This window comes from Drosophila melanogaster, chromosome X, assembly GCF_000001215.4.
Source record: "Drosophila melanogaster chromosome X".
NCBI lineage: Eukaryota > Metazoa > Arthropoda > Insecta > Diptera > Drosophilidae > Drosophila > Drosophila melanogaster.
Window position 1 is genome coordinate 17,790,143 of NC_004354.4, and position 25,008 is coordinate 17,815,150.

At 43.8% G+C, this 25,008-nt stretch overlaps 1 protein-coding gene across 1 annotated transcript, besides 1 other annotated feature; it reads left to right on the plus strand.

Moving 5' to 3' along the window:
- The first annotated feature begins 867 nt into the window (after positions 1-867).
- Positions 868-23,869, plus strand: OdsH (Ods-site homeobox). The gene is made up of 4 exons (NM_078665.3): positions 868-1,306; positions 21,539-21,765; positions 23,168-23,307; positions 23,387-23,869. Exons 1-4 carry the CDS (start codon positions 925-927, stop codon positions 23,784-23,786), a joined length of 1,149 nt encoding a protein of 382 aa, NP_523389.3. The 5' UTR covers positions 868-924; the 3' UTR covers positions 23,787-23,869.
- Positions 2,864-6,104: a mobile genetic element.
- Positions 23,870-25,008: the final 1,139 nt, after the last annotated feature.

A 25,008-nucleotide genomic window follows, 5' to 3' on the forward strand; every position in this document is an offset into this window, starting at 1 on the left:
TAATGATTTTTGCTTGCAGTTTGCGCGCATGCGACCCTAAAACAACAAGAACAACAACTACAACAACGGCAGCTGACCGTCAAGTGTTGAAAATGAGCTTGTTGTTGTTGCCGCTGCGGCGGCTGCAGTAGTTGTTGTTGTTGTTGTTGCTGCAGCAGCAGGTGTCGCCATCTCACTTTTTAGCACAGACTCAAACCACGAGCAACCAACCAACATTGGTGACACTTTTTTCCCCATTTTTCCCACTGACTGTAGTGGTGCCCCCATCTCACATACACACATATGCGCATTTTTATTAAACAAACACGAAGAAGACGAAACGAACTCCATATTTTTCATTTGTACGCGCCTGTCGCGCCATCCCGCTCGCACCGACTTCGCGATTGTCTCCACAAAACTCCACAACTCGCTGGCCGTAATTTTAATTCGAATCAATTTGTTTGTCGCCGCCGCTGCACTGAGTTCAGCCTTTTGCCCAGTGGGCCGCCGATCCGCTCCACTGTGCACGCTACGCCACATTTCGCTTGCTACGTTCCACTGTGCGGCCAGGATTGTCGCCTTTTTTTTCGGTGTGTGTGTGTTTTAGTGCCTTGTGAATTGAGTCCCAACAAAAAAAAAAAAAAATCGAAGTTAACCAAAAGAGCCTGCTGATTAAAGCGAAGTTAGCGCTAACCCGAAGTAAACACTATCCTGCAGTTAACGTAAGGCTAACCAAGAGCTATGAGGGAATATCAGAAAGAAAGCAAGAAACAATCGAGTCAGTGTTGAATTGAGTTATCGAAATCATTGAGCTAGTGAGGTGACAATATTAAAGGAAAATGAACTAGTTTAATTTGCAGTGTCAGCAAAAGCATTGAATTGTGTGTGTTCATTGCAAACGAGTTAATCGCATAAATTGGGAGCTAATCAAAAGCTAAGACGAAAATGGATCAGCTAATACAACAGCTGCAACAGGCAGCTGCTGCTCGGGGACAAGTCCAACATCCCCATGGTTCATCCGCTTTGCAACTTTACGCGGCAGCAGCGGCTGTCAACATGCAAGTGAGCGGCTGGTCATCCGTTCTCAACTTGTCCATGGATGCCCCAAATCCGGAAATTAGTCCCAATTCCGTAACCAATTCGTCCTCCGTGTATATGATCCGCCAAATGGCGCTGATACAGCAAGCCAGAGTGGCCGCCGCAGCAGTGGCAATGCAGCAGCAGCAGCAACAGCAAAGGGATCTCAATCGGGAGCTTGGCATGGATCCGCACAGTGAGCAGCGTATTAAGTTGGACTCAGTGTCACCCACGCACAACATCCACGCGGGTAAGTTTGATTAATTCATAGGCGATATTACTAGCTTATTCACATTGATTGATTCGATTTCTATGTCAATATTAACTAATATTCAATGGAAAATAATGAATAGAACATAGCTCTGGTTAATAAAAGCATGCACAAAAAACCACTCTATAAACTACGCATTTCGCATTTGGCCAAAATACACGAAATTGCTGGCCAAATTTAATTACGTGAATAATCAACAAGCCGCAACAACAATTACAAGCTGGCAAAAACACACAAAGCTACACACACACGCACACACACACACGCACACACACACACATTGAAAGTCCTGGCCTGCGGGCAAATAATGTTGTTGATTTTGTTGTTGTTGCTGCCGCCTGTTGTTGATTAAAAATTGATCAAAAAACATAAAAACACACGAATTATGCATGCGCGTATTTAAATGCGTGTGTTGCGCGTGTGTGGGTGGCGCTGAATTGATTAAAAGGAGCAATTCGATTGAAATTTTATTGGTAAATTGAATAAAGTGCACGGCGGCATAAAGGCCCCGGCCGGAAAACTTGTTTTCCATTCCAATTCGGCCATTTGGAAAATGCCATTATCTGCGCAAGCTCGACGCAAAGTTAATGAATGTAATGAATGAACAAATGAGTGGGCCACAGGACATCCGGGCATAAAATGTGGGTGGTCATAAATAACGCCATTTCGGAAGTGTCCTTGCCGGGAATTACCGCTAAACGTAGGTGATTAGATGAGATCGGCTAAAATGTAGAGGACATTTTGGAATAATTACTAAAAACTTTAATGGGCTTTTATACATACTATGTTGGTGATGATATTTAATTCATTTCTGATGAGATAATCCTTTTGCCTTTAAATTAGCATATTGTAGACAAGGTAAGTTGAAATAGTGGGAAAATGTTTGACTTACTAAAAAAATGTTGAATGTCATAATAAAATGGGATAATATATTATAGGCCAGTTCAAGCAAATATTTTTCTAAGAAGTTACGCTCTTAATAAGCTGTACTTTTAAAAAAACCAACCAAAACCATTTCCAAAAAAAAAAACATCAACATTTTCTTCAAAAAAACAAAGCACTACGTTTTGTAAGCAAATATTATTTTTATATATTTTAGTTTTATCTTACACTGATTAAATATATTGCTAAGCCTTGAGATCAATGAACAAAGTGGAATCACAATTTGTGAATGGAACGAGGCACCTGGCATCGGGAAATGGGAAATGGTGCATGGGAAATGAGCAGTGACAGGTGAAGTCTTGCTTTCCTTTCGGTGTCTTTTCCTCCTTGTTTTTTTATATATTTTTTTTGCCCAGGTCACGCCCAATCCGGGAAACGCCTGTATTTCCTATTTCGTACCTCGCCCTTTGTCTTTGGTCTTTTGGCAATTGAACCACTTTTGAGGCGCATCCAATTCCGATTCCGAATTGGCCGTCTTGCTGGGCCTCATCCTCCTACTTTTCTCGACGACGACGGGAAATTAGCTGCCATTAGTCATTTTTATTGTTTTCGGTCGCGGCCCCGAAACTACAGAATACAAAAAGAATATATGTATGTAACATGGAGTAAGGCTGAAGGCTGGCAACAACCCGGTTGGCAGCGCTGTTGAGCAGCAACATGATTGTCGGAAATCGAAGCTATCGACAATCAGTCATCGAAGGAACGATCGCAAGGCAGCAGTGGAGTCGAGTGGAAGTCAGCGTTGCAGTCAGTCGAGTTCTCAGCAGCAGTCGTTCGGTCACAAACTAAGAATACTTTACATAATTACCGCATTTAGAATTAAACTAATAATTAAATTAATAATAAACAATAATAATAAACAATCTTACATGGGGGCTCGTCCAGTCCTAAATCGGTTATATGAAGGTGCAGTTGTTTAAAGAAAAAAGACATTGTTGTGTGCGTGGGTATAGTCTTTAAAAGTTGTAAAGTTGTGGCTATATCTATTGCATTTAAAGTTGGAAAAATCAGTTGTACAGATTTTGTTTGAACACAAGTCGGTAAAAGTCGGGAAAGCTGCTAGAGAGAACTGATAAAGTTGAAATTGTCGTGTGCGTGGATTTAGTCTTTAAAGTTGTAAAGTTATGGCTACGTCTACTGCATTGAAAGTTGAAAAAATCGATTGAACTCATACAGACTCAAGTCGTTTTGCTGTTGTGGAATTTAAAACAATTAAATTGCAAAGGTGGTGAAATTCGTTTCTAACGAAAATCAAAATTTGTCTTTTAACCGGTGGCGCCGTCTGCAAAATCGACTACCGTCGCGCCGTTAGAACATTGTCGTTGTTTGCTGGTGTTAGTGCCTTGTCGCGGAATGTTCACACGCACACCACCTACAAATAAAAAACTTAACACCGACCAAATACAAGCAATTCTAGAGAACGAAAGCGAGGACGAAAGCAGAAAAGAAAAAATGAACGAAGAAGATCAAAAGTTGACGCCTGTAGGAGAAGCAGAGGCAAAGAAGCAGAATAAAGACGCTAGTGCTAAAGTCGAAGAGAAATTTGAACAAATGATGAATACTCTAACCCAGAGCATGTTGGCAAAATCTAAACAAGAGGGGCAAGTAATTATCGCTGCAGAAAAATTTGAAAAAGTTGTAAGTGACTGTGATGGCAAATCAATTCCTATTAAAAAATGGTTTGAAATTTTTGAGAAAAATGCCGAGGCATATGAACTTTCGGAGAAACAAAAATATGTTCAAGCCAGAAGTAAGATGATTGGATCAGCAGAACTTTTCTTAGAATCTGAATGTGTCAGTGGATACACTGAACTCAAAGAGTTACTAATTGAAGAATTTTCAGGCAGCTATAATAGCGCCGTTATTCACAAAAAGTTGCAAGACAGGAAGAAGAAGAGGGAGGAAACTCTACACGACTATTTGTTACAAATGAAGAAAATAGCAGCCTTAGGTGAAGTTGAAACAGTTGCTTTGATAACTCATATCGTAAACGGCCTCGACATTAAAAAGGAGTATAAGGGTGCTATGCTCCGTTGTAAAACTCTTAAGGAATTAAAGCAAGAATTCGAAATCTACGAGAGTCTGAATATTGTTGACAAGCCGAATATTCAACCAAAACCAAAGCAAATTACACAAGGTGTAAAAGCAGATCACTGCTTCAACTGTGGTTCGAGGGAACACAAACGAAAGGATTGTACACTTCCTACCAAATGTTTCAGCTGTAATCAAGAGGGCCATATCTCAAGCAAGTGTCCGGAAAAAGTAAACAGCATGCGCATTCACGTTGATAGGGCACGAACAAAGCCAGTAATCATAAATGGGATTATCATCAACTGTCTGGTGGACACAGGATCAGATGTGACCATAATTAAAGAAGCTATATTCAAGAAGATGAAAGATGTTGATTTAAACCGCACTGCAACAGTATTGCGAGGTTTGGGAAATGCCTCAACACAGCCGATTGGATGCTTCAGAGCATTAATCAAGACCGACCAGGTGGAAGCAAGCCACAACGTTTTAGTCGTCCACGATTCTAAATTCAGTTGCGATGGAATAGTGGGACACGATTTTATCAGCAAGTTTCGTCTTATCTGTAGTGCAGAAGGCTATACTTTTCTTGACCTGGAAGCAGATAAAAAACAAGCGGCCATTGTGCATACGCCACCGCGCAGCGCGAATTCGCACAACGAGATGGAAACGCTGCGCAAACAGCTGAACGATTACAAATCGGAGATCAATCAGCTAAAGAACGTGGTGCAGATGCTGTCCAGCGAGAACACGCAGCTCAAGTCCAAGTTCTCGAGCGCATCGAACAACAGCGTGTACGATGAGCCACTTCGCATTGATCTGAGCTTGAGCAGTCCGGATACAGAGCACGAGCCTCTGTCGCTACCTGAAGGTGGGACTGTCAATGGGGAAAGCGGCTCCTCCAATGATTCATCAAATCAGTCGACCATCAAGCGTCCAGCCAGCATGTACGAGCGTCGTTTGGTACCCAATGTGGCCAAGGGCAATACGGACATACGAAATACGACCAGCATGTACCAAATGGCTGGGGATGGCAAACCTTTTGGTGAGGAGGTCAAAGTGCGCTCTGACTTGGTCACACGCCGTCTTAAGGAGCTCATAAGAGCTATGCAGCCAGTGCCAGAGGATCGGTTACTGGAACTGCTCCAAGAAGAAGTGGTCTGTCAATTCAGCGAGGACCGCTATGAGATGAGACAGCTGGTAAAACGCAACATCGAGCAGGCGCAGAAGGACTACAAGCGCAATTACGACAAAAAGCGCCGAGCTGAATACAAATACAAAGCAGGTGATCTGGTTGCAATTAAAAGGACCCAATTTGTAGCTGGCCGCAAGATGGCAAGCGGGTATTTAGGTCCATACGAAGTCACAGGGGTCAAAGACAATGGCAGATATGACGTTAAAAAAGCAGCAAACGTCGAAGGACCCAATGTCACATCCACCAGCTGTGACAACATGAAGTTGTGGAAGTACATAGCCGAAAATGCAGACCTATTGTCATCCGGGTCGGATGATGATGATCAGGAGGGCCGAATGTAACATGGAGTAAGGCTGAAGGCTGGCAACAACCCGGTTGGCAGCGCTGTTGAGCAGCAACATGATTGTCGGAAATCGAAGCTATCGACAATCAGTCATCGAAGGAACGATCGCAAGGCAGCAGTGGAGTCGAGTGGAAGTCAGCGTTGCAGTCAGTCGAGTTCTCAGCAGCAGTCGTTCGGTCACAAACTAAGAATACTTTACATAATTACCGCATTTAGAATTAAACTAATAATTAAATTAATAATAAACAATAATAATAAACAATCTTACATGTATATATGTATAAAAAAGAGAGCTGGCACAAGTCGGGGAAAACGGGGCACAGAAAACTGTAAGGAGAGCGATGGAAAACCAGCGGGGAAAGTCGAGGGGGGAAGACCTGTGGAAATTGGGCAGCCAAACAATTTGTGGCAGCAATTTTTCTTAACATTTTTCGTGAACCCAAAGAGAGGTAGAGAAAAAAAAGGTCGAACTCGAAGCGAAATGTCTTAATTATTTTTGGTAGCTCCCTGCCCGCCGCTGCCAGTACCGAAAACCGCGTGCCTAAACATACAATTTTCGTTTACGACATTTTAATTAAGTTTTCCCCATTTTCCTCTGCTTGTGGAAATTGGTCAAATTAATAAGAACGCCATTGGCACACCCCGTCAGGTTGCCTTTATTCGGTTTCTCTGTTTCTTGTGTTTTCTAACATTTTTCGGGCCCAAACATAAAGGGGCCCCCTCCCGACCAGCGATCATCAGTCCATCGGTGATGAATGAATTGAGTTGTTGGCTCCCAATACCAGGTGATTCCAGGTGATCTCCGGTGATCTCCGCTGATCCGCTCCAGCCGATGGCCGCTCATTAGACAGCGCTGACCGCGAGCGCTTCTGGTAATTGCCATCATTTCAAGGGACTTCAAGGGGTTTTCGATGGAGCTGAACTACCGGGAGAACTCAACTGAACTACTAGACCCATAGATTAATTGTGATTGTGTCGAGTGGAAAATAAAGATGGAAACAGGTACAGCTGCACGGCGAGAAACTGAGGCTTCCATGCAATGGGTTTATAAAGGCATGAAATGATTTTTAAATTTGATTAGTTTTCTCAGTTCTTAAAGTATTTTTCATCTCTAAATATTTTATTAATATATTATTATATTAAAATAACAAGCCATAGAATAAATCAATATAATTGGTAATCAGTTCTATATAGTTATCAAATTATTTCCTAAGAAGCCTCCTTTTATTTATTATTTATTCTCCAGCATTTTTGCCAAGTGTAGATGATAGATGCTCCGCATGGACGAATGAATGAGTGCTGATCCGAAGATTTCTCTCGCCCAAAAGTGAAAGATTTAGTGAGTGGATGGGAAGGGAGTAGAGCGGAGTGGAGGGGAGGGGCCGAAAACAAGACTGGAAGCCCGAAGAGCCGAAAAGCGAACAACGCAACCCATCAACATCAGCGACTAATGGGACTCTTGTTCGCATCGGAGAAAAGGGGGCAATTGGAAGGGATAGCTATAGGGTATGGGGGGTATGGCGTATTGGTCCAATTTCCACCGAGATTTTCCTTGGCTAATTAATAAAACGCTCAGTGGGCTCGTTGCACTAATTGGTCCGATCGTCGGGCCCCTGATGAGCTTTTGACGAGCTCTCCGCTTTATTTATTTATTTTCTTTTTTTTTTGTTTTGCGCTTGGCCCGGGAAATGATAATTATTTAAGTGGGACCCCATTTAGGCGGTTGCCAAAAGCGAACGAGAAACAAGAAATCGGAGCACTATCAAAAATAAAGCAAAGCGCCCTTATATCGCTCTAAATACTGCAACCCATCCATGTCGTCCTTGCATTTGCATTAGCATTTGCATAATTTATGAGGGCGACAACCCTGGCCGGTGGCCATAAATTCAGCAGAATGGCAGCCAGCCAAAATAGAAGCCAACATCTTTTTTCTAGGCCGACTGCGAATGCATTTTGGCAGCTCTTTTTACCCACTACCAAGTGGCGCGTCTCTCTGGTCCCTCCAATTCCAATATTTGCAACTGCCTTTATTTTGTGCCCCACCCCTTTGGGTGGACTAATAAAAATCAAAAGGCGTTTTGTTCTCTAAACTTAAATTGAAAACACTTTAGGCCAGTCCTGCCCCAAAAAACCGTTCCCCTGCCAAAAAAAAAACGAAAAAAAAACTAAAGGATAAACACTTCAAGGGGCGGATTTGGCTTAGTGCACCCCTTTCCTCACCCCAACTCCCCCCCCCCTGCTAGGCCCACGCCGCCCCTGCTTTTCGTCGTTATACCGTTGTTGAATTACCGTTTAGCACAAAGATGGCGGCGCTAGATAAAAACATTTTTTGGCCAAATGGGAAAAAAAGCAGTGCTTGTAGGTAGGGCAAAAAAAAAAAAAAATTTAAAGGGGTATTTTGTTTCGGCCACTTGACTTGTACCGTTCGTATTCTTCTTTGTTTTGTGTTCTTTGGCCATTTACAGTTTTGAGGTGTAATTTTGTTGTTGTCTTAAATACCTTTACAAGTGCCACGCCCTCGAAACGCCCTCGAAGTGTACAACTCATTTGGCGATTAGCAAATTAGGGTTAGACGCCCCAAAAATGGTAAATTGGTAAATTTATTGTTGGCCGCGAAGGGTTTTCCCTGGCTCGCTTATTATTTAATAACTGCTTGCGGTGGGCGGAGGTCAGTGGGAAGTGATATAGAATGGCCAATCAATCAGCCGAGCCCCCACTAATTTATCCCCTACTCATTTCGCCACTTTGTTGGCAATCTGTGTCGACAAGTGTCAAGAAATCAAGGCAATTACACGACCCAAAACCACAAAATAAATAGCAGGCGGGCGGTTTTTGGGTGGAAAATATCAAAGAGCGACAAAACGCTAAGCGGAAAAGCCGCAAGCACGTAGAATCGAGCGTTTTACCGCTAAAGCTAAGCTCACCACCACCCACTTTCCATCCAAAAGAAAAAAAAAAAAACCCCTAATATCCTGAAACGTTCTGTAACACCACCGAGAAGCACCCACACACGTCCCGATTTTTATGTTATCTCCATGGACTTGAGCCCAACAAGCGAACTCCCCTCTCGACGACATGAAAATTATGTAAAACTTAAGTAAAAGATGAGCTCGTCAAGAATTATGACACCCCAGGGAATCCAAGGATGTGGATGTATGCGTGTTCGGTGGTAGCAACCCCTAGAATCAAGTGGGTAAGGATGATTTCGTCGGTTTACATCGAAGTGTGTATACCCTACGGCATGAAAAATGTATCTTCTGCTAACGAATAATACAACAGTTATCTACATAGTAGTATTTTATACAATATGTTGGTATAGAATAAAGAAAACCATGTATATAGAAAAAAATGCTGATATTGGATGCATTAAGAGAGCATTAAAACATCTTATAGGGCACACTGAAAAATCACAGTATCCCATCCTGGCAAACAACTAAAAACTGTTGACCGAACAACAAAATCCAGCGGCATTTAAGTGGCAGCTTCGTTTGGGTGAAAACCACCCACGCACGCACACAATCACACACATGCCACACAAACAAAGGACACAAAAATGAAAACCCCACTCGGATAACCCTCGACGCTTGTTGGATTCTCTCGTAAATGCCTCATGTGCGTTTATATTGAAACAGATTGCCCTGCCATTCCATTCCATTCCCGTTCATTCCCGTTCATTCCATTCTATTCCCCGCTGATCTCTATGTGTGTGTGTGTGTGTGTGTATCCTTGCGACACTCTATCCGTAGCTGTGTGTGTGCGTGCCACTTGTTTCGGTCTCCTTTGTGAAATTGTTGCGGTTTGCAATTTGCTGCAAATGACACCGAGTTGGTGGTGCGATTCTTCCTTCTGCCTCGACATACTTGTCCTCCTGCCCCTTTTCATCCTTCCCCCTTCCACTTCCTCCCGCTCTCTTTGCCCGTCTGCAAAGACGACGATGGCGGCCATATTGCGTATACGCCATGTGGTTCGCCTCCCGTTTTCGCGCTGCGTGTGTGTGCGTATGGTGCGCATCAACCACCCGAAAGGAAAATGGAGCGGAAAGGGGAGAAGTACGAGCAATTGCCTACCCTGGTTACGCCCCCGCCACTGCCCACTACCTCCCCCCCTCCCGTTCGACGGCTTTCCCTGGCCAGAATAGGAAAAATCGTGAAAAGGAAGTGTGTTGGAGTGATGGGGGGGGGAGGGTGTGGGGAGTGAAGAAGAAAAGCCGCACGACACTTCGGGGCTAATACAATTTATACACTTGGCTTGGCGTCGTTTCGGTTTGGCTCAGTGCCATGGTCCCAAAAAAGTGGGAGTTACGGGGGCCAAAGAACTGGGGATTGGCAGGACCCCTCTCTCTCTCCCTCTCTTCGCCTCTATCTCCCTCTGTCTGTCGCTCTTTTCGCCCAACTCGATTGTCAGCCAGTTTTACGGTTGGATCAATGTTTATGCCATTATACAAACACGAGTACATACATATGCATGGATATATAGTAGATGTACGTATATATATATATGTATATGTATGTATATGTGTATATACAGGAGCAGGAGCAAAGGCACACCGAGGCATTTATCCTTGTTATACACCGCCCCGTCTACTGATTTCCCCCCGTCACCCTAAGCTTCTTTCTCCGTCGGATTTCGTTTGTAAATTGGAAAATTTTGGTTTTCGTGTGCTGCACTGAAGACATTTCGAATCGACTGCTGCACTACTTATTGTTTATTAAAAATGCCTTCTTCCTTGTAATCTAATTTTCGCTAAAAGGATCTAAGAAGTTAAATCTTGTATTGAAAAGGGTACTTTTATGAAGGCAATGCATTTTCAAGGCGTTCATCTTATTAAAGTTTGTTCAAAACATATAACATTTCAATAGGAATATTACGAAATTACACAGTGTTGGTTACGAATAAATGCTAATCCTGTAGAATTCATAGTCTTAGTGGATCTATTAATGCCATACATATATGCAAATGGACAATCGGATTCGTATAATGGGTAAACTCTAGTCAACGCTTAAGTATCAACATCCTAGTCTCGATTTGGCTGTAGTCACAATATTTCTTATATCCAAGAGCGTTCCGCTCGTTGGCTGTCTACCCTGTTGCCCCCCGCCCGATTCACCTAGTCCCCGGATCCCCGGATCCGCAAACCTCGTAACCCCCAAGACCGTACGTTCTATAGCTCCACCTCAAGCTGCCTCCACAACGTTGTCGTTGTATCTAATAAACCTTAAATGAAGGCAATATTGTGGGGTTGTTTTGGGTTAATATTGAAACGATAAAATTGAATTGAGCCGTATGCCTAGGGAGGTTTTCCAGTGGTCTGTGGGGTAGAGGCGGGATGGCGGGGTGGCGGGAGGTGCAGCAGACGTCCCTGAAAGTTTTCCCTATTTCTCAATTGTTGTTGTTTTTTGTCTGTGCTTTGCTTTTGCTATTCGGCTTTCCTTGCTTTTTCCACGCTTTGCTTTGGCTTTCGGTGAGTTGTAATGACACTTTTAGCTGACTTTGAAGCCATTTACCCGTCCCGAGTGTGAGTTCATTTCCGTTTCCGTTCGTGCCTTGCGAGGCCCCACTGTTTATTGTTCTCCACGAGTCGATGCGGTTTTTAATCAATTTTTGGGACACGATTGACTTGGCATTACTTTGGGTTCGAGCAAACGTGCGTGACTTTGCGCGAGTGAAATGTGCACTTAATTGTATTAAACAGTAACTTTCACCCATTTCATTTTCACTGCTAGGCAAGGCAGGCTAAAAGATAAACCAAATGTAAAGTTATTCCACTCAAATTGATTGGAAATAGAAAGCACTTTAAACCAATGTTATGACCTTAAAAGAATATTAAAAATTAAATAATAGCTAAATAATAGTTTAAAAGGCAGTGACAGCTTGCTGTTATGCTTTAGAATATAAATTACTTATTCAAATTCTACAAAAAAAACTTATGTATATATATGAAACAATAACCTTTCGCTTTAATCAAATGGTTAGGAAAAAAGAAAGTGAAATAAGGCAAAATGAAGAAAGGCTGTTTATGGGAATGTTGATAGAGTAGATAGGGATAAGAACAAAGTGGTTCCAAACGGAAGTCGAAAGCAGAGAAAAAGAGTGGAAGGGGACATTAGTATTTCGTGTTCGTATCTGTTTCCGCCGCTTGCCCGTTTGGCCATGTTTTTCGATATACTTTTGTTCGTTTTGGCCAAATGCCGTCGGCAATTCGTCCGTCTGCTTCGCTCTGCCCGTCCCTTTCGCACCGCCACGCGCCATCTCTTTCGCACCGCACTGGTCAGCTTTGGCAGCTGCGACTTTTCCGCTTAACATGCGCTCAACATGTTTGGCGATGTTGTTGCTACGTTTTTTTTATTAATTGAAAAGTTAATTAAAGGTGATAAAAATTATACATGCCACCGATTTTCGCGCTGCAGGCGTTCGACACCAACAACAACAGCAAAACACGTTTCAATTACACGCACACACACACACACACCAGCGTTCACCTGCTTATGATACACATACACCTACCATTTACAACAAGTTGCTCCCTCTGCCCATCTCTTTCCCACTCTTGTGGCAGTGCGGCAGCGTCGCAGTCGACGTCGCAGTCGCCATAGTTTGCGCATTCCAGTGGAATGAGATGTGCGAGCGAGATAGCGCGATGGCAAGTTAATTAAATCCTCATGTATTAATCACGGCACCTACCTACCCTTTTCCCCCCTCCCCCTCCCCCACCGCAATCACATCCACCCCCTCTCTGGCCCACACTTTCGCTCTATTAATCGCAATCGCCCGAAAACCCGTTGTGCTTGAATCCTGTACACCGGCAGAAATTGCGGCAAATTTGCCAACATTTGCTTTAGGGATATCAAAAGTTATTAACATATGTCGTACTTACTATTGTTTAACTTTTAGATTAATGTGTTTTGATAAAAAATCTTAAAAATTATTAAAAGCATTGCAAATATCCTGGAGAATTCAATTTAGGAATTATCAACAAATTTTAAATGCTTCTATCTTTATATCAAGAATGTGAGGGACGCGATGGTTGAGTATAGCCTACCCTGTTTTTTTTTTGCTGTGTAGCCAAAATCCTCGTTGTCGCCCTCTCATTCGCTCGTCCAGTTTGCTTTCTCTTTCGCTCGCGTGGCCCCAAATCTGCGCTTGCGTGATTCCGATGGCAAATTAATTCCTTGGTAATTTGTTTTGATGTGATGTGCGACTGGAAATTGATTGAGATTGTGTTGTTGTTGTTGATACTGCCGCCGTTGTTGTTGTTGTTGTAGTGGTTGTTGTTGTTTCTGCCGGGGAAGAATTCATTAAAAGCAGCAGCAGAAATCAATTTTTATGCTCGCCTCTGTGCTTCTTCGTCGTCGTTTTTGCTTTTTTACCTGTTTAGCTTTTTGCCGTGCTCTTAGCTTTTGCTCAAATTTTCGAAGTTTGTGCATAAATCATCGGTCCCGGTCTCAGACATAACTTTCAATTAATAAACTATTGTCTACATTAATAGATTTTGTGTGCCATGCCATTTGTGGCATGGGTTTTTGGCTTTTGCGCCGAGATTTGTTTGTCCAATTAATTATACAAAGAAACCGAAATTGGTCTTGGAACGCATACCACAATGGTATTTTGGGGATTATTGCCCTTTAACTGGATGAGCTTTCACAGTGGAACAACTGGTTGTTAGCTCAAGTGGATTTTCAGAAGCAAATTGATATGAATGTGTTATTGAGCAACGTAAATGGTCAGCATGTGTAACGAGCTAAAAACTTTAGTGGGCTTATTAAAGCTATAGAAAATAACTGCAAAAAATCAGTGCTGTAAAATACAATAATCTCTTGTAAGAGATTGTACAAATTCCCACAACTGGTTTGTCTTCGTTCGCAGTATTAGTTAAGATATTTATTGATACAAATCTTATATCTTGCAATCTGTGGCATTCATTATAGCAGATCCCTTTCAATTTTCTCAAGTCGCTAATAAATCTTAATAAAATGCAAATGAATGCATCGTAGCCATGACTAAAATCTCTCAAATTCTGCCAATAAAATGGCAACTACGCAACCCTAAATCAGTGACTGCCATCGTTCTTCAACCTTGCACCTGCAACACACACACATACACACACAAGCAAGCTCGGACACTCGCAGAGAGAGCGAAAGAGACAGACAGCTGGAACACGCCCCCTCTGCGAAGAGAACGGGACGAAGTCGCTTCGTAATCAAATTAAGTAAATTACAAGCTCTCAAATGTGCAAGACTCGTGTTTTACCAGGCTAATAACTGCCGAAAACGGCGGTGAATCCCATCCAAGAAGGGCCAAAACGAGATCCCCAAGAAACGGCATGATGGCCTTATCCGCGCAGCTTTAGCGGACCCAGCTCAGTTCCAGTTTGCATGGTATCCCCGAAGGTCCCCCTAGTTCCTCCAGTTTCACAGATCCCCCAGACAACTTAAGAACTCAATTTGCGCTCTCCGTCTCGCTTGCACCCTCGTCGGCTATCTCTTTCACGGGCAGAGCCTGATCTTTGCCGCGCTTCCTTTCTAAATTGATTTTGAAAACAAAATGATCGTAAATTTTGATCGTCTTTGCAGCCTCTGCAAATTACCGCAGCTTTTGGGGTTTTGTTGTTGTGCCCGATCTTCAAGCGGGCACCGCCCCAAAATGATGATTATTATTGTTGTTGTCGTTGTTGGTGTTGGCTCTTTTATGGGCCTTGATTGAGTTGTCATATTTTATTACCGAAAATTTTAGACAACGTTGCAAGCCCAAGCAGCCGAAGGTCCCATTTGCCATAGCGAATTGGGTTCGGTATCTCGCGATCTGCGGATCTGGCGATCATGCGATCTTGGGATACCCTAGTGACGTCTACATTGACGCAGACGCCGGCGCAGGCGCGGCTTCACACCTGTATTGGTGTTGGTGCCGGTTGTTGCAATGCGGCGTGTGTGTGTGTGTGCGTGTGTGTGTGTATGTGTGATATTCAGGTGATAATATGCCCGCCATTTTCGTAATGGAAAGTAATTATTGTTTGCGGCAACGAATTACAGTAATCGTCATAAAATGTTTCCCCATGACTGCCCGCAGCGGCAGAGCAGCGCGTTGCAAACGCCAAAAAATGAGGGGAAAAAAAAGCAACCAACAATCAGCGGCCGTAAACAGCGGCAGAAAGAGACGGTACGAGGGTAGGACAGGGACGGAGACAGTGAGCAGACGGCAGCCCTCCTATAATCAAGGGAAATAACATTTTCAACCAGCGTTAAAACTAACATTAATTATGTCCGAAACGAACAAAACGATCGAGACCAAGGAAGCTCCAAATTGGTCGAAAACAACAAAAGTGGCACAAAGCGAAGATCGTTTATGCGGCGTTAACTTGCGGAAGTTCTTTTGTGAATTGATTTACTGAAGAAATGTTGAATCTATAAATAATACTGGGCTTAGCTCGACTGCCACAGAAACTGACGCCCAACGTGGGGCGCTAATATTGCAACACACAAGTTTTAGAATGAGCCATTGTCGTTTAAGAGTATGAATGTATTGACAGTTATAATTACAAAATAAGACATTTTTGTAGGTAACACCCATTGTTACAAAGTTGACATTTCGTAGTGCTACAAACTGAACATGATAAGGACATTTCAAAGAGCAAACAAGACGCTGCCAATGTGTTATAGCACCATGTAATGAAGTGGCTTAATCAAGGGGATCTGATATAAATGGTGTTGAGCATGCAAGAATTTACGTCATGCCATGTGCCATAAGAAAATCCCAGCCTGGGATCCTTGCTAACCATATCAAATTCATAACTGTCAAATAATATAGCGTTTAAAGCAGGTAAATGAAATGAAAATTAGCTTTGGACGGAATGCTGGCGCAAAAACATGAGAGATGTAGCCAGCACATGCAACACTGTAAGTGGCTTTTGTGGCGCCCACCGATCTGATATATCTACATATGTATGTATATACTCTCCTTTATATGTACTTACATATGTATGAAGAACCCACCGGCGATCGATGGAAAGATGTTAGAGCCACGAACATGGCAACAAAGCAGGGAACCGAAAAGGAAAGGACTGGACTGAACTGGGCTGGAGGTTTGAGCTGGAATTGGAATGGGAAGGAAAACGAGTGCAGCCCCCGTTCAGAGTTACGCCCCAGAGACCGAAACCAAAGGAAAACCTGACCGAGCCCGAACTCGAACCCGGACCAGACGTAGGCGCATCCATACAATCCTCTCCCCAGCAGCGGCGGCCTATAACCGAAGCGATCTGAGCCGATCTAAAGGAAGACGAGCTCTAACCGACGAAACAACCAACAACTGAACGACCGAACGAAACGACGTTAATAAGAAATTAATGTCTTGATCATTTTCGATCGTTATGTAAATCAATCAGGCAAATTATAGCTCAGGGGCTTGCCACAATAATTAGACCCTATTCGTAATAATGCGCCACAAGCTGCCAGCGTGCGAGCGAGAGGCCAGATACCCGGATAGAGATAGCGATAGAGCGATTCTCTTGGCGTGCAGACGCTGACGCGCCCCTTTGCAAAAATGAAAAATAAAAAAATCGCAAAAAAAAAATATATAAAGAAACGAAAGCGCAAAAAAAAATACAACAGAAAAAAATGAGAAGCAGGCAAGAACGAGGTAAAAAATGTGGCATGCAACGCCTTGATGTCTTCTTCGACTCGGAAAGACTGAAGGCTGAAGACCGAAGACTGAAGACTGCGGACTGAGGACCCCAGATCCAAGATCCAGCGACGTCTTCATTAAAACAACAAAACATTTATGCGCCGCTTTGGCATGTCGATCGTAGCTGGTAGATCGTTTGAGAGCAGTTCGTCATGGCATCAGACTTTGCTCTGGGCGAGGGGGATGAAGGGGGGCGGGGCGGTTAGGGGTGAGCGGGGGCAACTGGCAACATCGTAACAAGATGCGTAAAAATTATTGATTTTCTTTGACTTGATTGTTGTTGGCTATCAAAATTTAATCATAACATGCAGCACAACCAGCAAACAGGAGAGGGGGCACTAGTGCACTGGAAAAAACAGATTTTTAGGTACCAAATCGAATATTATAATATATGAAGGCAATTGAATTATGTGAGTTAATTTTTGAGTGCAATATAGTAATCGAAATACAATGCTATATACTAATTATTAAATTTATGAAGTATATGCAATTTACAATAGGACAGATATAGAATATAAAGTAATTTGATTTGTACTCAAAAAATATGATATAATATTTTAGAAGTGAGTATCCTAAATGTTATCCTTGCGTCAGCTTGGCATTAAAAGAGGTTTGCCTAGTGATTTCTTCGAGTGCACGGGTATGGCAACAGGTACCGGGAGATGGAGATGGCTAGCATGTTGCCAAGTTAACCACTCGGCCACTTCCACTTGAATTTTCAATTTTGCATCGCAGCAGCAGGGCAAAGTAATTTGCCGCGTTGACGTGCCTGGCCTGGCAGATGAGCAATGACCCGGCTCGACCAGATCGGTGGATGGGGAGGGGGGGGGGGGGTTCCAGGGTCCAGAATATACAGCCAAACCGATCCGATCCGAACCGATCCGAGCCCAACCAGTCCAGTACCAGAATACCCGGACAGCCTTTTGCTGTCGATTGCACTCGCTCGTCGTGTCGATCAATTCGTTTTAATGCAAACAACTCGTATAAATTCATGTGGCAAGTGGGCAGCCAGCCGGTGCGCTCACCTCGTGCCCCAGCTCCTTGGCGATCCCTTCCTGGAAACATCGGCTTCGGCGGGCATCAGGCAAAGTGCAAAGAAATTCATTAAATTAAGTGCCACACATTTGTGGCCCACTGTGCGGTGCCTTTGGAGCATGCAGCTCCGATTGCGGTTATTATTGCTCGCCCATAAAGCGGCCGACGGAAATGAGACTGTGGCCAAGGACTTGGCCAGGATAACAGGAGGATTGCCAAGGGGGGGGGGGGTATCCCGCCACATGGAACTGAGTTGAGTGACGGCGTCAGAGTCGTCGGAACCTAGACAAATTACTGGGCACCTCGCAAATGGCGATTGTCCGGGTGTCTACTGTAATGCGGTTGGCGGAGTCGCAGTCGGCTAATGATGATGGACTCAAGCGATCGCCTCTCCAGGGGTGGTAAACGTGTCCAAATGAGTGGAATCTCTGTAGTATTTATAACCGTTTAGTTGCAGATCTACGTGGATCTTCGTAGGGATGCTGGTGGTAAATCAACTACTTTCTAATAATTAGTTATTAGCTGGGTGTTAATACTCATCTCTGGCCGAAAAAGAAGTCTGGAGTAAATCACACCAAGCCTGTTTCTAATATTCCGCAAATTCCCACGTTATGCGCTGAACAAACAGTTTAGTTCCATTACCAACTTTGTTGGTAAGCTTGGAGTTGGGAGTTGGGAAAACTCGGACAATCCATCAATGTGCCCAGGAACTAAACGCCTTTGACAGGCAATGAAAAGCGGCGTTGTTGGTGGAAAACAAAAAGGGGTTAAAATTCGAGTTTGGAGTGTGAAACAGAGGCGTAAGCTGGAAATCGCCGTGTTAGGGGCGCGTGTCAGACTTGATGCCTGATTCTGGGCACTACTTTTTTTTTATTTTTTTTTTTTTTTTGCTAGGTGATGATCCTGGGGGTTGACTTTCAGAAAACAAGAGTCAAGCGGAGGGTTGCATAATTAGCAGCCCTAATAGTTTATGTGGCCATTTTTTTGGGCGTTTTATTTGTGTTTTTGCTGTGTGGAGTTCGTTTTTTTTTTTTGAGCCAGGCAAATCAAATCATGTGACAAGCTTCTAATGAACCTCAAAAAGGCACCCCGAAATGTATTTTTTTTTTCATTTTTGACTATGATTTTGTGTTCCCAGCCAGCGACTTTTGTGTGGCCTATAAATGCTAATGAGCCCTCACATTTTTTTTTTTCCATTTGCAACAACGCTTTTTTTTATAGATTTTTACGGGCATTTGTTGGGTAATTTTTTGTGGGTCGTTTCCGAGATGGAATGAACGTTATGAACCAGGCCAGGAGCACTGGTCTCGCCTGGTGTCCTTGTGCCCATCACCATCATCATCATCGTCATCATCGTCCCGAGGGCCTCCTTCCTTCATCTGCGTGTGCATTTTGTTCCACTTGAGTTTGTTTGTTTAACGACCTTTGAAATTAGGCAAAACTAAGGGCCAAAGGATGAGGCTCGATGCTCTGGGGTTGCCTCTGAGATTTGGGCTTGGGTTTTGGGCTCCGGGCCTTTTGGGTTCTAAGTTCTGGGTTCTTGTGGGTCTGGAACGATTCACGACTGGACAGCAGACAGCAATTTATTCTGTTTATATGCTAATTTCACCGATCGCCTTTTCACTCAGACGCAGCCGAGTTTGCATATGATTCGGATGCAGATTTGCCATTTGCTGGCCTAATTTAAATTGGGTTAGCGTTTTTAATTAGCCAAACGAACGGGGGGAGGGGGGAGGCGGGCTTGTTAGGGGTTGAAACACTCTAGAGAAGTTTATGATCAAAATAATTGAACTGAATTAATTTAACTGAAATTAAAGTAAGGAAAGAAGGCAGAATCGGTTGCCTGAATTAATTAGTATTTAAAGCTTTAATGTGCCGTTTTTTTTTGTTTGTCGTTTAAGTTGTGTCATTGCAAATTCGAATTTTGAAATACAAATATTAGAAAGCATAATTATTCAGAAGGGATTGTTAACATTTATAAATATACCATAAAGGAGTAACAACAACTAGTTAAGTATATTAAGTATAGAAAGTCTTGGTTATTGCAACAACAACTAACACTACAGTTTTTGAATTTTTCTCGTACTGCATCTTTTTGGGTTCCCGGTCCACAATGGCTTCCCCCATCAATCCTTGGGGGTCTCATTCGGTTTCAGTTTTGGCCAGTTTACCTTGGCGTCGCCTCTAAATGCCCGGCAAATGTCTTAACCATTAGGTGCCACGCCCCTTATCGATTGGCGAGCAACACACACACACACACACGCACACACATGATATCCCCAGCCTACGGTTAATCCAAAATCCAAATCCCCGAACTGGAACACAAAACAAAAGCCAAAGACCTGTTCCAGTTGCCGGAATCTTCGTGGCAAATTAGGAGGACAAACCCCTCGAAAATGCTGTGAACTATGCCAGGATACGATTACGATTCGACTCCAAACTCCATCTCCGCTTCTCCCGGCGAGTCGGAAAGTCAACAAAAACCATAATTCAGATAATTTTATTTATAACACCCTTGAGGAATTATATTTTATTTACTCTTTCAAGTGTGATGATGAGGTTGAGAGCGGCCAGGGGGTAAAGGCATTGTTGGATGGACCGCGATACACCGATATGGTCCTTGGTCCTTGGTCCTTGTTCCTTGTCAGGGACCTGCCCCTTTGTTGTGTTTGCTGTTTGCTGTCTGCTGTCTGCTGTTTGCTGTTTGGTGTTTGGTGAACTCTATGAAATGTTTGGGTCGTGTCGAACAGGGGTTGAATCCCCTTGCGTCCTGCGGCTCCTTCGATTTGCTAGCAGATGTGTTTGTAAATTGTCGAAATCTGTGTGCATTTCAGCATATGAAACTCACGTAGCCAACCGCTCTATGATTTTTATTGTATTTTTTTCTACGTTTTTCGGATGGAAAGTGTGCCCCATCCCCGCCTTTGATTGTGGTGCACTTGGTGGTTCGTGTGGTTAACCACTGGTCGGTGGCTCCACAAGTCGATGGCCCAAACCTCAAATTCCGTAGCTCCAAAAGCACCCCCCCCCCCCCCCTTCTTCCCTCCTGTAATTGCCCAGTCAGCAGGAGCAGTGGCTCTGGCAAATTTTTGCAATTAAATTTCACTTAAAACTGCAACCGAACGCAAACCCAAACTGCAAACCCAAGGCGGCAAGAGGATAGAATTGTATGGTATGATAGGGTATGGTATGGTATGGTATAGTTTGAAATAGATTGGGCGGGGGGGATACGAAAAGGGGTCGGTTTGTAGGAGTAATTTACTTCCGCCATTGGAGCTTTAAACATATCCGAGCAACACCCACCACTTCCTAATTGTGGAAACCAATTTGCGCCGCTATAAATTAGAAAGACAAACGACGCTCCTCCTCAAATCCTGCTGAATTTCCAGAGTGCGGGGGAGGGGGGGGGGGGCGCGGCTGGGCTGGTCTGGTTGGGAATGGGGCGTGGTCGCTTCCGTTTCCTGCTGCTATTTCAGTTTCAGTCGCTATTTGTGGTCTCGCTCGCATATCTTGGAAATTTGCATAAATAGACTTTAATTGTTTGCAATTATAAAACGAGACCGAAACGAACGGCACCGCCTTCCCCGGAATAACACATAGATTCATGGATACATGGATACGTGGACTCACAAATAGACCCTGCGACTGGGGTCTATCTCCACTTAGTTGGTGGGTATCCACAGCAGATGGTGGTATTCCGGATAATTGTGCGCCCTATCAATGGCTGGCTAGCAATCTAATCCACTTGGGGAGCAACTTCTTGGAGGCAAGAACTCCGAAAGCATAATGTTTAACAATTTCATAACAGATATGCAAGCTGGCAAAAATATAATATTTTTTAGAGTTTGCAATGGCAATAAAATGACGAAATCCTCCAAACATGACTTGCTAGTTACCCATTATATTGTATTCAAACAATAAATATTAAAATTAATTTTTCTTTTTGATTTTACCTAAATAATTATAATTTTTGTTAATTTCCCTTTTTATTTAGGCTCTAGTCGCGGGATCAAACAAGATCCGCTAAGCGATGAAGGGGCCGATTCCAATCTGGGGCAGAATGATTGTACAGAGTCCTCGAAGAAGCGACGCGGCAGGACCAACTTCAACTCCTGGCAGCTGAGGGAGCTGGAGAGAGTCTTCCAGGGAAGTCACTATCCTGACATTTTCATGCGTGAGGCCTTGGCCACCAAACTCGATCTAATGGAGGGTCGTATAGCGGTGAGTTTCCATAACTGTGAAGCAAAACTCTAATATAATCCTTTAGAAATCGATTCGAATTAGTTGTGTCTAAGTTAGAAACCAAAGTTGATGACTAACACTTAATAGAATTTAGTATTGAAAACTGCGAGGAAGGCAGGAAGGGGATTCACTTTTAGGGATATTCCCTATATCCCCCAACCATTTCCATTTCGATCCGTTTCGATAACATTTGCGTGAGCATTGTAAAACAATTTGGCGGCAACGGGAACTCAATTACTCAATAAAACCAATTACCTGACTATTTTTATCCATTATAATTCATTTTATTTCATTTGCAATTGCGTTTCGTGTCGCTCGTTGTTGTAATGATTTCAATTGCATTCCCATAGCGTAGCTTAACCCTTTTGCAGCCCCACTCTTAACCCTTAACCCCCCGCGATGCCCAACGTTGGCTGACTTTGCATGTCAGTCGTGTGATTATCGTGGGTCTTTGTCTATCTGGCTATAGCCCCCTCTCTCTCTCTCTCTCTCTCTCTTTCTCGCTCGCTCGCTCGCTCTCTCTCTCTCTCTCTCTCTCTTAGGTGGACGGAGACGGGGACATTTGGCTACGCTTTTCGTCTGAAATTGTTTCTTGACATGACATATCAATTTGTCAATGCGAACGACAAGACAGCGACAGTCTGTCCGTCATTCGAATGGCGAACGTAACTCCACGGGTTTTGGAGGTACAATCATACATATCTACATACATACATACATATGTACATATGAACCAAAAAAAACACTGGAAAAGGTTAGGCAGGGGGGGAGGGGGTTGTGTCTCTTGTTAAAGTCGGGAACGAAGCATTGCATGCCGCTGTTCGAAAACAATTTGTTGCACATTAAAAAATGCACAATGCATGCAAATGACTTCAAATTGTCGCAGACACACACACACACACAAGCGCACTGAAAAAGTAACCTCCCCCCCCCCTCGACTCATACCCCTGTGTCACCAAAGCCCCACCTCCCCCATCGATACGCCTGGATTCCCCGGCAAACTGCACGTCAATTAGCGACGCCATCTTGTTTATGACTCCAACTAACCAAAGCAACCATCCCCATCTCCATCCGCATCATCACCATGGTCATCATCACCATGGTCATCATCATCATCATCACCGTGTGGTCACGATCTCCAGCGCGATGATGATGATGACGATCCATCTCCAGAACACATGACATATTGCCCTCGGTCTGGTTAATCGTCCGCATCTGAATTGCTGACTTATTGAAACGAATTGAAGGAAATTATGATTACCTGGTAATGGATACGCCACGCCTGTGGGGTACCAACTGCCGCACATCTCAATCTTAGACAATACTCCTCTTCTGAAAGCCTATGCCATTTAATTTACCCTTAATCTGCCTATCCTTGCAGGTTTGGTTCCAGAATCGTCGTGCCAAATGGCGTAAGCAGGAGCATACCAAGAAGGGTCCTGGACGACCAGCTCATAATGCCCACCCCCAGAGCTGCAGTGGTGACCCCATTCCATTGAGCGAACTTCGGGCCAGAGAACTGTGAGTACCACAAATGGAGGCGATATATACCCAGATACCTGATCGAGTTCCTAATCCGAAACGAATCCGCATTGAACAGAGCCCAGCGCAGCAAGCGGATGAAGAAAGCCATCGATCGGCAGGCGAAGAAGCTACAGGACAAGGGATTGGAAGTGGACTATGCCCGTCTGGAGGCCGAGTACCTAGCTGCCCACCAGGAGAACGGAGTGGATGAGAATAACTGGCTGGATGATGATGGCTACGATGATCTGCACATCGATGTGGTGGGCGTTGAACCGGAGTACGTGACCGGCGACAGTTTGGATCACTCGTTCTGCTCCTCCAGGACGTACCAGACGAAGAGCACCAGCAGCGAACTGGATTCCAATGATATGGGACTCCAGGGAAGAGTGGAAACTCCGCCACCACCACAGCCACCGATGCAGAATAAGACCCTCTACAATTCGCCCTTCAGCATCGAATCCCTGTTGGGATCGTAACGAATATCGAATGTTGTACTATAATTCTACTATGATTTCGGGTGGTTAGCTAAGCATTAAGTGCGAATATAATCTGTTAACCCAAACTTTCCGCCTCCATCTGTCTGGCACTTTTCTTTGGGGTCAAGAGTGTGCCAGTGGTATGATGATGATTTGGGTACGGTTAGGAGTACGCATGCCAAAATGCGAGTGCTTTTTAATTTCCAGCCAACACCCCGAAGGCTCTCGTGGGGTAAAATATAAAAAAAAAAAAAACCAGGGAGAGAAAAGCAGCTTCAGGAGGCGGAGGCAGTGCATCCATCAAGTTCACACGCAGCTCGCACGGTGGAAACAAATCGGTGAGCTCAGCGGCAAAAAAAAAAAAGTTCGATATTCCGATAACAAAAATCGATAAAGTCATTCACGTAACACTTTAATCGACTTTCGCTTAACTTTCGGGTTTAATGGCTTCGTTTTGATTGAATTCGTCATCGGTCTGGGTTTATAGTTACTGTTTGAATTGCAAATGGTGATTGATCACTTAGCGCTGGCATTATGTGCCCATAGTACCCATCATCAGCATCCGTTGGAATCCCAGAGTCGCAGTTTTCGACCTCGGGGCAATTTCAGAAATGCAACTCGCGACCGCTGGAGCAGAGACAGCGCAGAAAGAGACGGCTGCAAGGACAGCGTATGTGTAATACACACATCAGGCAAATAAATTAGAAGGCAACTCCTTCGGCAGAAGCGTCAGCCAGGCCGCGCCCCCCGTTCGCACTCGGATCGTACAAAATGGAGCCGTAACCCAAAAGCCATCCCGACGTCCAGGTCCAAAACCCTGGTGAGTGGGGATGCAGAGTGGCGAGTAATGCAGACAATCCGTCATGCAGGTGTGAATGATTCATTAATTTCTCGCCTTCATACGAATTTTCATTTCAGTTAACATGCAAGCGGAACCGAAACGAGACTCAAAGAGTTACGCACACTGTGAGAAAAACAGCAATGTGCATTAAGCACGAAAATGGTTATTATCACTTTTGTTACAACTCAATATGATGATCACAAGATTTGATTTTCAATATAAGAAAAAACTGTTGCTGTAACTACCTTATTAGTTATTAGTTAAACATAGTTTCTTAGTTAGTTAGACATGGGAATTTTCTTCAGTGTATCTGCGGATCGGTAAAGAGGGTAAAACGGGAGAATAACTCTAAAGATGGGGCTGGACTTTAACGGCGACGTA

What these genes read in the sequence shown, in the direction of transcription:
- OdsH (NM_078665.3), top strand. Translation starts at nt 925, where the DNA reads ATGGATCAGCTAATACAACAGCTGCAACAGGCAGCTGCTGCTCGGGGA. An exon ending in CACGCACAACATCCACGCGG is followed by an intron (nt 1,307 to 21,538) that starts GTAAGTTTGATT and finishes CTTTTTATTTAG; the next exon opens with GCTCTAGTCGCGGGATCAAA. An exon ending in TAATGGAGGGTCGTATAGCG is followed by an intron (nt 21,766 to 23,167) that starts GTGAGTTTCCAT and finishes CTATCCTTGCAG; the next exon opens with GTTTGGTTCCAGAATCGTCG.